The sequence below is a fragment of the Doryrhamphus excisus genome, chromosome 15 (assembly GCF_030265055.1).
Source record: "Doryrhamphus excisus isolate RoL2022-K1 chromosome 15, RoL_Dexc_1.0, whole genome shotgun sequence".
Classification (NCBI taxonomy): Eukaryota; Metazoa; Chordata; class Actinopteri; order Syngnathiformes; family Syngnathidae; genus Doryrhamphus; species Doryrhamphus excisus.
In genome coordinates, this window is record NC_080480.1 from 11,543,952 (window position 1) to 11,557,000 (window position 13,049).

A 13,049-nucleotide genomic window follows, 5' to 3' on the forward strand; every position below is an offset into this window, starting at 1 on the left:
CGTGGTTGCTATAACTACGAGGTCGTAAATCCGCCATATTTGCCACCCCACAGCCAGCGTTGCGACAGAGACGGAGACTTCTCACGACATGAATGTTGAAAATAATCATACGGCAGAAAAAACGAGACAACAAACGGAGGACGGCAACAGAACTATCACCATACACACTACTCTCGGCGATGAAGGTAAGCCTGTTTACTCTCTAAACAACCTTTAAATATTGAGTCTTGGTGTTTGGGCCTGTATAGGAATACGTAGTTAGCATAGTTAGCAGCAGCTAGCCGCTATCTCTCGTTACCAAGTTAACTGTGCTTTCTTGTACAGTCAGGTGTGCACGCCAGTATGGTTTGCTAAAAGCTTTCAATTTAAATTCTGTATTACTTTCTTTTGTATTTAGATGAAGACGTGCATAAATGTGGACGCTGTCAAAGCGAGTTTTCCACCTTGGACGCTTTCATCCAGCACAAGCTGCATCAGAGCTGCAGACGTGAGGCGAGCTGCCAGGGTGAAGACCAAGTGGTGCGTATTATCAAACTTTTATTTTAATCAGAAGTACAATACAGCACAACACTGCCGTTTCAACAGGTTGACACTACCAAAGGTGGCCCCCAAGAGGTGAAAACAGGACAAGAAGTAGTCCCAAGTGAGCCAGATAACAGTGAGTGTACCGACGTACCAAAGTCTTATGCAAAACCAGAGCTGTATCAACAAGCAAGTGCTGTGTTTTCTTATCAGATGAAGGCGGCGCCGCCTTGGGTCGTGGCTGCAGGAAGAAAACGACAACTCTAAAAGCATCCGAATCATCAGAAAAGCCTGAAGGCCCTGTTTGTGACAATGCTGACAGCGACAAGCTTGTTTACAAAGTCAACCTAGAGGGGCGCTACATTTGCCAGCTTTGCGAAAAGACATTTAAAACGGTGAATCCAAAATAATTAGAATAAACAGTGAGGATTGTGACCTAATCCGGTCGATTGTTTTAAACAGGGCAACATCTTGAAAACTCACATGAAGACTCATAGCGACCAGAAGAACTTTACATGTGAGCTGTGCAGCGCCTCCTTCCGCACCAAAGGCTCCCTGAGTCGTCACAACCGCCGTCACTCTGGTAAAGTCCACAATAGCTTATGTCTCAAGTGACTATAACTGAAATCACTATAACACTATTCCTGTTTTTGTACAGATGAGCGGCCGTACCAGTGCACGCTTTGCGGCCAGTCATTCAGAGAGTCGGGAGCCCTCACCAGACACCTTAAGTCCCTCACTCCTTGCACGGAGAAGATTCGCTTTGTTCAGTACAAGGAGATACTTGTCAGCAAGGATGGATTGAAGAAAGGTATTAACCCTAGAGCGGCACAATTTATAATTAATTATCCTGCATGTCATGGTCAATGTGTGTGGTGTGCTTCCAACTGGAAAATGCCAAAGCTTGCTAGCTAGCTAGCTGCCACCAGCAAGGTCGTGCGGCCAGGCAAAATGTGTAAACAAAGATGGTAGAATAGTCAATGCGAGTCAAGCATGAACCATCACACACGCTGACGTAGATAGGCTAAGACTACCCATTTCAAAGACAATTTTTCGTTCTCACGGTAATAAGCGACGTTCCTGTTCAACTCCTCAGCACTTTTATCTGGTCGCACATGTGCAAGTAGACTAAAAATTCACTTGCAATGTCTCAAATTGCAACCATTAGTCGCAGCCCTCAATATATAGCGGGGACAAATCATTCATTCATTTTCTACTGCTTATCCTCACGAGGGTCGCAGGGAGTGCTGGAGCCTATCCCAGCTGTCTTCGGGCGAGAGGCGGGGTCCACCCCGGACTGGTCGCCAGCCAATCACAGGGCACATATAGACAAACAACCATTCACACTCACATTCATACCTCTGGACAATTTGGAGTCGCCAATTAACCTAGCATGTTTTTGGAATGTGGGAGGAAACCGGAGTACCCGGAGAAAACCCACACATGCACGGGGAGAACATGCAAACTCCACACAGAGATGACCGAGGGTGGGATTGAACTCGGGTCTCCTAGCTGTGAGGTCTGTGTGCTAACCACTTGTCCGCCGTGCAGCCCGGGGGACAAAACAATCAAATTATATTTTACTGGTAATAACATTGAGTCTAGATATCCAAGTTTGTTGATCGTCACAACACACTTCTAAAAAAGGTCTAAGATATGCTCCACAAAATGAATTTTTGGGCTAGTAGTGGAGGTGATTTCATTCAGTTATAAGAATATCATTAAAAATGAGATAAAATGTCACTTTTAACCTAAATGATATTGCTTTCTAGTCAGTTAATTGATAGTTGTTTAGATGAATTGAAGCCTGTAAGGCCTGTGTGACTTGTGGAAGGAGTGGAAGGTGAAACTGCAGCACTGGCCGAGCAGCAGGAGGTGGTCGTGGTGGAAGAGCAGCCACAGGAGGAGCAGGTTGTGGAGGCTCAGACAGCCGTCGTCAGTTTGGTGGAGCCGGGTTCCCCGGAGATCATCCACCAGGTTCACTTCACCATGGAGGTAGACGGCACCACGCAGGAGCAACAGGTGAGTGTACGGAAGGCCAGTGGATGTAGATGATAATTATTACATTAGGAAGATTCTCAAATGTATGCTGCATCTTGGTACAGGTGATGGTGGAGCAGTCGCAGGCAGAAGCTCTTGCGGCCGCTGCAGCAGCGGGCGACAGCCTCATTTGCCAGGCCATTCTCAACTCCGGCATCGCTTTGAGAACAGAGGAAGTGGCGCAAACTCCACATGCAACAGAGGAGCTGGAGAAAATGGTTGTGGAGTGTCCTGAAGCTGAGGGTGCCGAAATCCAAGTTAAAGAGGAGTTTGTGGAAATGGTGACCGAGGTAAGCTGAAATGTTGCGTTGTGTTCATTCATTCATTTTGTACCGCTTATCCTCACGAGGGTCGCAGGGGGTGCGGGAGCCTATCTTCGAGCGAGAGGTTGGGGTACACCCTGGACTGGTCGCCAGCCAATCACAGGGCACATATAGACAAACAACCATTCACACTCACATTCATACCTATGGAAAATTTGGAGTCACCAATTAACCTAGCATGTTTTTGGAATGTGGGAGGAAACCGGAGTACCCGGGGAGAACATGCAAACTCCACACAGAGATGGCCGAGGATGGAATTGAACTCGGGGCTCCTAGCTGTGAGGCCGGTGTGCTAACCACTCGAACACCGTGCAGCCTGCTTAGACAAGTTTTCATTCATTCATTAATTTTCTACCGTCTTTCCTCACGAGTGTCGCAGGGGTGCTGGAGCCTATCCCAGCTGTCTTCGGGCGAGAGGCGGGGTACACCCTGGACTGGTCGCCAGCCAATCACAGGGCACATATAGACAAACAACCATTCACACTCACATTCATACCTATGGACAATTTGGAGTCGCCAATTAACTTAGCATGTTTTTGGAATGTGGGAGGAAACCCCGGAGAAAACCCACGCATACATCTGGAGAACATGCAAACTCCACACAGAGATGGCGGAGGGTGGTGTCGCATTGTGTGTTATAGAGAATGACAGAGCATTCTATTTGCTATTTGTTTGTTTTAAAGGAAGCAGCTCAGACATTCTCAAAAATGTACACATGTCCGCACTGCAGTCGCTCCTTTAAGGGCTTGAACTACTTCCGCTTTCATGTCAAAGGTCATTCAGGTAAGTTCACTTCCACTAGTGAACGCTCAAAAGTGTCATTATAAGGTGAAGAAACAGAATGTGTATTGTTTCAGGTTACAAGCCCTTTAAGTGCACCCTCTGCCAGAGGGACTTCCTGAGCGGGTACCTGCTGAAGAAACACATGGACGTCCACGTCAGTGAAAGGCGGTACAAGTGCGGGGAATGTGGCAAGCTATATAAAACCGTCGGACATGTCCGGGAACATATGAAGGCCCACTCGGATGAAAGGCCCTACCACTGTGCGAGATGCATGAAAGGATACAAAACCAAGGTGCACGGCACATTACATAAAAGGTCCCAAAACATGCCATTGTTAACATGTGTCTTGCTCTTGTTAGAATGCTCTGCAGGTGCATCAGCGCACCCATGGTGAGGAGAAACCATATGTGTGTCAGTTCTGCTTAAGAGGCTTCAGAGAGAAAGGTTCCCTGGTTCGACACACTCGCCACCACACTGGCGAGAAGCCCTTTAAGTGTCCGAAATGCGGACGGGGCTTCGCCGAGCACGGCACTCTCAATCGCCACATGCGTGCTAAAGGTCAGTATGGTCGGACAAGAGACACACAAGCTTTTCATGTGAATAAGCCTCATAATGGAGGCTGTGATGTGATTTCATTAGGAGGCTGCCATAAGGAAGAATCTAGCAAGCATCAGGAGGAGGTCACAGAGGAGCAGGCTCCTGCAGATAACCTGGCCACTGCTGCCATCATCGCAGAAGACCCTCATGCTGTGCTGGTGGAATTCTCTTCTGTTGTAGCAGACACACAGGAGTACATCATCAAAGTGAGAATGCAGAAAAAGGTCTAGGTCAAAGGTCATAGAGGTCTTGGTTGACCTCCATTCATTCATTCATTTTCTACTGCTTATCCTCACGAGGGTAGCGGGGGGCTCTGGAGCCTATCCCAGCTGTCTTCGGGCAAGAGGCGGGGTACACCCTGGACTGGTCGTCAGCCAATCACAGGGCACATATAGACAAACAACCTATTTAATATTTAAATATTTAATCATGTATTAAAACAAAATGAAGAAATATAGATCTTCCAGAATCTGCACCTATTCAGCTTTATTTCTTTGCATTTCGTGCTTCCCAAGAAAACGGTCTATTTTAATGTATTCCACCCACAGCCAGCCTCCAGGCATACTTAGAAGAACTTCCGGTTTATGCCGCTAGCTGCAAAACCGACTTTATAGGAGATGATAAAGAGTTGATGGTTAAAATTAATTCATTCATTTTTTACCACTTATCCTCACGAGGGTTGCTGGAGCCTATCCCAGCTGACTTCAGGCAAGAGGCGGGATACACCCTGGACTGGTCGCCAGCCAATCACAGGGCACATATAGACAAATAGACAAACAACCATTCACACTCACATTCATACCTATGGACAATTTGGAGTCGCCAATTAACCTAGCATGTTTTTGGAATGTGGGAGGAAACCGGAGTACTTGAAGAAAACCCACGCATGCCCGGGGAGAACATGCAAACTCCACATAGAGATGGCCGAGGGTGGAATTGAACCCTGGTCTCCTAGCTGTCAGGTCTGCGCGCTAACCTCTCGACTGCCATGCTGCCCGTTGACCTCAATTATTAGTAAAAATAATTAAAATAATTAAAAATAATAAAGAAATTGGTGCCCTTACAGCTGATGTTAAATTATAATATAAATATTTTCATTTTGTTATAAATATAAATTTGAGGGGATGTAGAGGCATATTAGGTAATGGGATGGACCAATTTCTGAATGTTCTAAACCCCAGTTTGGAGGAGTTTCTATACCACGGATGTAGCTCAACGTCCCACAAACGGTTTCAAGACACAACCAATCAATAGACCTCTAGAGTCAATGTGTACACTGTAAACCCGAATGTTCAAAGTACTTAAACAAATGAAGTTATGCATACTCAAAGTTCTTAAAAAAAGTTCTAATAACTTACTTATGTCGAGTTCATTTAACATGTTGTTTCATTTTGCGTACTTTTAACTAGTATGTTTTGATTAAATTGAACTATGGCTATATTAAGTAAGATTAACTTAAAACATAGTTTTCATTCAACTTAAGACACTGTAAATCCGATTGCTCAAAATAATTAATTGGTATAGTTGGTATTAATTGGTAAAGTATAGTTAACTTTTCTTAAGTTTTCCTTATAAATGTTGATTGCCAGTTGCATTATCTGTCTTTTCTGTTTATTTAATTTGTAATTTTTGATTCATATGAACGTTTTGCAGATTTGTGTAACCTACTTAAAAGAATTTGTAGTTACTTATAAAAAAAAGTATCTATTAAACATGAATTAATCAAACCAAGAATCAATTAAGAATAAATCCATTGCATCAGATCCCTCCCATTGTCATGCCATAGCTTTTAAATATATTTCAGGGGTTTATAGTACCACTCATGCTGCTTTTCTATATCCCTCAGACTCAAACAGAAGAGGAAGTGCAGGAAGAAAAGGTCACACTCATTCAGGACAGCCAAAATGAGGTCAGTATCGGCAATTCATTCTCTGATTTTCTTGTTTAGTAGCATAGAAAGTAATGGTAATGGTTTAATTTCATTTGAACATGCATCAGATTACAATTGAGTGCATCACATAATCAGTTCACAGTTCCACATGTCCAAAAGGAGTAGGAAGAAGCAAAGCTTATTAAATCCTACCCCTCCATCTGGTACTTTTACAATCAGTAACTGTTTGTTCACTTCCTGCTTTCCTAATATAGTTTAAGTTTTTGATTTTATTTTATTTTTATTATTTATATTTTATTTTATTTTTGTCCCGTACCAAAGCACCAGGTGATATGACCATCCAATGACATAATGGGTACCATAGTAAGTGTCAATATAGTGATATGTATAGCACATCATGACTGGTTCAAGACTCTTCATCCTTGTATTTAGCAAACATCAACTGCTTGTATTGTTTCTTGAATTGGCTCATCGTTGTGCATTGTTTGAGGGTCTTACTCAATCCATTCCATAGTTTGATTCCACATACTGAAATGCTATGGCTTTTTAACGTAGTCCTAGCATAGAAGTGTTTCAAATGTAGTTCTTTCCTGAGATCATATTTCTCCTCTCTTGTAGAGAAGTATTGGATGACATTTTTAGCTAATTGGTTATTTTTAGCCTTATACATTATTTTAGCTGTTTGACGATGAACTATATCAGCAAGTTTAAGTATATGTGATTTTAGAAATAAGGAGTTAGTATGTTCTCTGTAGGCGGCATTATGAATTATCCTTACTGACCTTTTTTGCAGTACATTTAGCGAGTGAAGATTGCTTTTATAGTTATTACCCCATATTTCCACTCAGTAAGTAAGATATGGTAGAACCAGAGAGCAATAAAGAGTGTGGAGTGATTTCTGATTGAGAACAAATTTTGCTTTGTTCAATATTGAAATATTTCTGGCCACCTTATGTTGTATATTTGTAATATGAGGTTTACAGCTCATATTTTCATCTATTGTGATCCCCAGAAATTTATTGTCCTTCACCCTTTCAATGTCCACACCGTCTATTTGTATTTGTGCGTGTCCTTTCTGCTATTACCAAACAGTTTACCGCCTTGTCTCCAGTGTTCGTCACATGATTCCCTAACCTCATTTCTACCCGTAGATGGGCAACCACATTATGAAAGTGGTGCAGCGCATCGTCAGCCAGTCCCACAGCGCAGGCGGCACAGGGAGCCACCAGATCATCGTACGCAACACGGTCACCGACGAGGAGGGCGCATCTATCACCGACTGCGGTGACACCATCACCATCGCCACGCCCGAGAGCCTTACGGAACAGGTGGCCATGACTCTTGCCTCGGCCATCAGCGATGGCACGCTGCTGGCAGAGGCCATTGAGACTACGGAGGAGACGGTTGCTGTGGTTACCACAGGGGAAGCGGTCGAGGCGGAGGAAATACAGCTGGTGCAGCAGCAGGAGGAGTACGTCATCACCACGCCCCAGGAGGTGGAGATTCAGACTGTCATTGTGTGATTGAAGAGGACGTCAATCTATTACTACACTAAGAAAACAGGAAAACATCAAAGCACAAAAGGTTTTTCATAAATCCCGTCAAATTTGTTGTACTTTTTAACAAATTCTGCCGTTACTGTCCAAAACCTCAACATTCCGGTGATATCAGAGTCTGATCTTTAACCTCTTAAGTTTTGCCAAGGATGTTTTCATGCCACACTTTAGGTCAAAATTGCAAACCGCTTTGCCAAATAAATATTTTCTTATAAAATGACTTCCTGTTCATACTTAATGTGCACAATTTGCATTGTTTTCCTTGCATGAATGCGTTAACTGTATGTATTTGTAACCTTGAGCAGGATCTGCAAGTTTCATGTTAACTGGTGCTCCATCGCAGAGGTGAAGGCAGCTAAAATCAGATCCCTGGCTGCTAGACATCGTTGTTTCTGGGTCACTCGTCAGCCCTCTGAGAGGCCCCCGTCCACATGAGCAGAACATAGAGAGAGCGAAAAAGAGAGAGAGTAAGGTATTTATAGAAAAATGGGGTTTCGCTGTACCTTTTTCCTGCAAGGAACCATTTCAGAACCAACTGTCCCAGTTACGTGATCATCATTCAGGCATTGAGGCTACGCTGAGCCTCAGCCTGCGGTGGTTCTCTTGATTGAACACTTGATTGAGGCGGCGATGTGACCTTTTTTTTTTTATTTCTCGAGCAGGCAAGAGAGAGAGAGTTGTTGGTGGGCGAGGGAGTTTTGGTGGTGAGAGGCGGCCGCAAGAGTGGCCGTGGGCACCCCCCCTCCGGCTCGAGGCTGGCCGGAACGTGCCCTGCTGCGAGCCGGGCGAGGATGAGGCGTTTCCTGAGCAGAAAGGGCCGCTTCTCCCTGCGCCAGAGCAAGTCTGGCCCCCGGAGTGCTTGCAAGGATTTCTGTAAGTTTCATTTACTGGATCATCATTTTTACATGATGGCGTGAACTTTTTTTTTTAATCCGTGTATAGAAAAGTATGATGGTAATAGACGTGGGGCGGAAAAAGGTTACGACAGACTTGACACAAGCTTTTTAAAACCTTTATGAATATTTAATTCACGTCATCCTCACTGTGCAGCTTGATGAAATGTTTCAAATTCCTCTGAAAGCAGCAAGCCTGACTTTCAGTTTTGTACCTCTTGTTAGTTTTGACTTCCTAATTAGGCTTCCTCGCTTTTGCCGTACTTTCTGCACTTCAGATCAGTTTACCAGAAAAAAAGACGAAAAGAAATTGCTTCTTGCCGCAGATTTGATGGATGACTTTTACTCTAATTGGTGTGCTCTTGTTATATATTTTTCCTGTGCGATATCAAGTTTTATCCTCCATCATTGTGCCTTTGGGGGTTATTTTTCATCATAAAGCACATTCTCGACTTAAGGAGGCCATGGGGTAATTTTATATAACTCCTCATTGGGCTAATTTATTTAGCAACCACCCTTTAATACGATTTACTTTGATTTGAAGCGCAAACACATTTTTTAAGAGCTGCCTATAAAAACACATTAATGCTCAGTTTTGTCAATGACTGAAATTTGTCTGAATGATGTATTCAAATGCCATTTTTTTTTTTGCCTTTTGGGACCGCTCTTGCATCAGTAGAATGAGGTCAGTGACCACCAAGTGGGGGGGCCTCAATGCGAACTAAATAGCAACTTCCACAGATGACCTCCTTCGTGCAGTTGGCATGTTTTGCTGAACCAGAACAGTCACTAGCTAGGGCACGGGATCTCCATTACAGGGGTGTGAAGGACACCACGACCTTCTTCTCATACCTCACAGTTTGTTCATGTGTGAACTACTTTGCAAAAGTATTTGGTCACAGCTGCTGTTGTTAAGGGTGACAGTTAAATAGTAGATAAATAACGACAATACGAAAATAATTTCCACAAAATGTAAAAAGTCAGGCTGCATGGTGGTTGTGTGGTGCAGACCTCACAGCTCGGAGTCCGGGGCTCAATTCCACCCTCGGCCAGCCATGACGACTGAAGCGACATCCAGATTTTTGTTATACATATCAGTGCGTAATAACGCAGCATATTTCACTGTCAATAACGGTAACAGCGTTATGACCTTGGAAGCGGCGTGCCCAAAGACAGCCGGGATAGCCTCCAGCACCCCCCACGACCCTCGTGAGAATAAGCGGTAGAAAATCAATGACTGAATGAATGAATGTATGGGGAAAAAAATCTGAATTGTACTGTACTGAAAAAAGGTTATAAAGCCATTGCTGAAGCTTTGGGACTCCAGCAAACCACAGTGAGAGCCATTATCCACAAATGGCTGGCAACATGGAACAGTTATGAACCTTCCCAGGGGTGGGCGGCCAACCAGAATTACCCTGAATGCTCTGCGACGACTCATCCAAGAGGTCACAAAAGACCTCACAAAAACATCCAAAGAATTGCAGGCCTCACTTGCCTCAGTTCAGGTTTAGAATTATTTTTTTGTGCCTGACTTCTTAGCCATGGCCGCACGGTGGATGAGTGGTTAGCATGTTGGCCACACAGTCAGGAGATCAGGAAGACCTGGGTTCGATTCTTTATGTGGAGTTTGCTTGTTCTCCCCGTGCATGTGTGGGTTTTCTCCGGGTACTCCTGTTTCCTCCCACATTCCAAAAAAACATGCTAGGTTAATTGGTGACTCCAAATTGTCCATAGGTATGAATGTGAGTGTGAATGGTTGTCTGTCTATATGTGCCCTGTGATTGGCTGGCGACCAGTCCGGGGTGTACCCCGCCTCTCGCCCAAAGACAGCTGGGATAGGCTCCAGCACCCCTGCGACCCTCGTGAGGATAAGCGTTAGAAAATGAATGAATGTAAAATGTATTGTGTGTTCGTGGTGTGAAGATGTAATTGACCAACTTCCCCACTAGGGAGTGCTACACTCTAATCATCCAGATTACATCTAGGGTAGCAGGTTACATTGTGGTCGTCTACAGCCATTTCACGACAAAATTTCCCCCATTCTTCACCCTCCAGATCTCGGTCTACCCGCTACCAATCAGAACTGGCCTGAGGCTTTTGGCTTCCGCCTGGGTGGCACTGGGCCCAGCTACATCTTGTCCGTGGTGGAGGGTAGCAGCGCCTTCCTGGCAGGCTTGCAGCCCGGGGACCAGGTGGTGGATATCGAGGGGCAGGATGTCACCAACCTGAGCACCCCGGCTTTAATCGCTTTAGCTCAGACCCTCAAGACTGTGCCACCCAGCATCGGCGTGGTGTCACGAATCGAACAGGTACTATTTTACACTCCAGGTCTGCTAAAAGAAGCACTCATGTGGTTTCTCCCTTTGCTCAGATCGACATCACTCCCAGCCCGGACGGCCGCTTCGGCTTCACCATCGTCGGAGACAGCCCTCTCATGGTGGAGGACTGCATGCCAAACGGTGCGGCCAGTCGCAGCGGCCTTAAAGTCGGAGCCTACGTCATGGAGGTCAACGGCATCCCAGTAAAACATCATGAAACTGCGGCGGCAATGATTAAAGCCGCTCAGGGTCGGCCTCTGCGCCTCGGTGTGCTCAGCATGGCACGGCGACCTAAGCGGCTGAGCAGCAGCATGAGGGTCCTCTCACAGAGTGGCGACAGCGTCAGGGATAGCCGAGCCCATAAAGCCATGGAGTTTAATAAGAAGGTGAGTGGAAGGAGATACAGTATCGCAAAAGTGACTACACTCCTCAAATTTATTGTATCTTCTCAAGCTACAATACTTTCAAATGTGAGATGTCCAGCACATGGATGAATATATCGATCATCTCGGGGCTTCCCTCAGGTGGAGGATGTGCTGGGAGATGAGCCAGATGTGAAGGAGCAGCTGTTTGAGGTCTTGAAGCAGTACGCCGCTGAGAGGGATGTGGAGAGGCTGGCTGAAGCGCTGCCTGACATTCTCATCACAGAGGAGCATCAGCAACTCATTGACAGCGTCAGGTAAGCTCCGTGGATGACTATACATCCAGAAAGAATACCATCACAACCTCATGTTACCTCCTCCTCAGCACTGATGGGGGAAACTCAAAACCAAACTTCCCAAAACTCTGCTGAGGCTTGCAGTTGTGTTGTCAATCATCCCCGATGTCAGCCTCTCCCTCTCCCTTATTTCCTCGTCTCTTGTCTGCTGTCATGCATCCTTTGATACGTTCTCCCTTTTTTCTGCATCACATGGCTGCTTCCTCTTTGCTCACCCCCCCCTCCTCCCATCCTCTTCTTCTCATTGAGCTCTCGTAGCTGCTCCTGCCACTTAGCAGGCTGGGTGGTTTTTGCCATAAGCAAGAACAAGAAAAACATGCATGCTGCACTTTTTGTCATACGTGCGCCGGGTTCTCTAGCTTTGCAGGTTGTACGCCGGCGTATACGATGAATTGCTGCCTCAGGTGAGTACTTCAGGAACAATTTGTCATTTCTTAACGGCATGTTTTGGGTGACTTCATCCTTTTTTTGAGGTGCATACTCAACAGCCAAAATATTAGGTACAGAAAGGTGAATTTTGATACTGGAACGTTGAACTTGCGTCACGCTGAGAGGTTTTTATGATACAGAAACTACAGCAGACAGCACGGTGGTCGAGTGTTTAGCACACAGACCTCACATCTAGGAGACCAGGGTTCAATTCCACCCTCGGCCATCTCTGTGTGGAGTTTACATGTTGTCCCCGTGCATGCGTGGGTTTTGTCCGGGTACTCCGGTTTCCTCCCACATTCCAAAAACATGCTAGGTTAATTGGCGACTCCAAATTGTCCATAGGTATGAATGTGAATGGTTGTTTGTCTATATGTGCCCTGTGATTGGCTGGCGACCGGTCCAGAGTGTACCCTGCCCCTTGCCCGAAGACAGCTGGGATAGGCTCCAGCACCCCCGCGACCCTCGTGAGGAAAAAGCGGTAGAAAATGAATGAATGAATAAACTACAACCGCAATCGTAACCATATTGCTATAATTGAGTACCAGTGTATTTTCTTATTAGATTGTGCAAGTGTACCTAATGATGTGTGAAGTGAGTGTATGTCCTTTCTTTTGCAAAGTGCCTGTGAAACTGCTTTGTTTTTGCACAGGCATCCCATTTATTATGCATTAGCTATCCTATAGAGAATTTCCTTCCATTTTAGATGGTGAAGAAATGGCAGTGACTCTCATAACAATAAGTCGTTAAGTCTAACTTTAGCTGTTGTTGCTTATAATTACATGCTTCTACATCTCGCTCAGGTGCACTGTGACCTTGAGAGACTTTGATATGCAAAGTTTTCTCCGCCTCGTCCTTTTTTTTTCTCCTGGTTCTTGTCATTCATTATCATAGCTCTGTGAGTCCCTTTTTTAAAGGTGATACTCGGGGTTTGTTTCTGAATATATTAAGGGTACTTTTGGAAAATACTTCTTGT

At 45.0% G+C, this 13,049-nt stretch overlaps 2 protein-coding genes across 6 annotated transcripts in view; both read left to right on the forward strand.

The window, feature by feature from the left end:
- The first annotated feature begins 34 nt into the window (after positions 1-34).
- e4f1 (E4F transcription factor 1) lies at positions 35-7,932 on the forward strand. Its single transcript, XM_058049016.1, has 14 exons — positions 35-185; positions 398-519; positions 586-658; positions 736-917; positions 985-1,105; positions 1,181-1,333; positions 2,357-2,544; positions 2,628-2,852; positions 3,569-3,668; positions 3,743-3,960; positions 4,028-4,226; positions 4,308-4,471; positions 6,112-6,174; positions 7,308-7,932. The coding sequence occupies exons 1-14, from the start codon at positions 89-91 to the stop codon at positions 7,677-7,679; spliced, it is 2,277 nt and encodes a 758-aa protein (XP_057904999.1). The 5' UTR covers positions 35-88; the 3' UTR covers positions 7,680-7,932.
- A 111-nt stretch (positions 7,933-8,043) lies between these two features.
- Positions 8,044-13,049, forward strand: part of grid2ipa (glutamate receptor, ionotropic, delta 2 (Grid2) interacting protein, a) — a 29,751-nt gene continuing 24,745 nt past the window's right edge. The window contains exons 1-4 of one of the 5 annotated variants that reach the window (XM_058048990.1): positions 8,044-8,585; positions 10,664-10,917; positions 10,980-11,312; positions 11,451-11,605. In XM_058048990.1, the coding sequence (XP_057904973.1) occupies positions 8,504-8,585; positions 10,664-10,917; positions 10,980-11,312; positions 11,451-11,605 (824 nt within the window). In that variant the 5' untranslated portion in view covers positions 8,044-8,503. The other 4 variants (XM_058048989.1, XM_058048987.1, XM_058048988.1 and 1 more) reach the window with 4 other exon arrangements.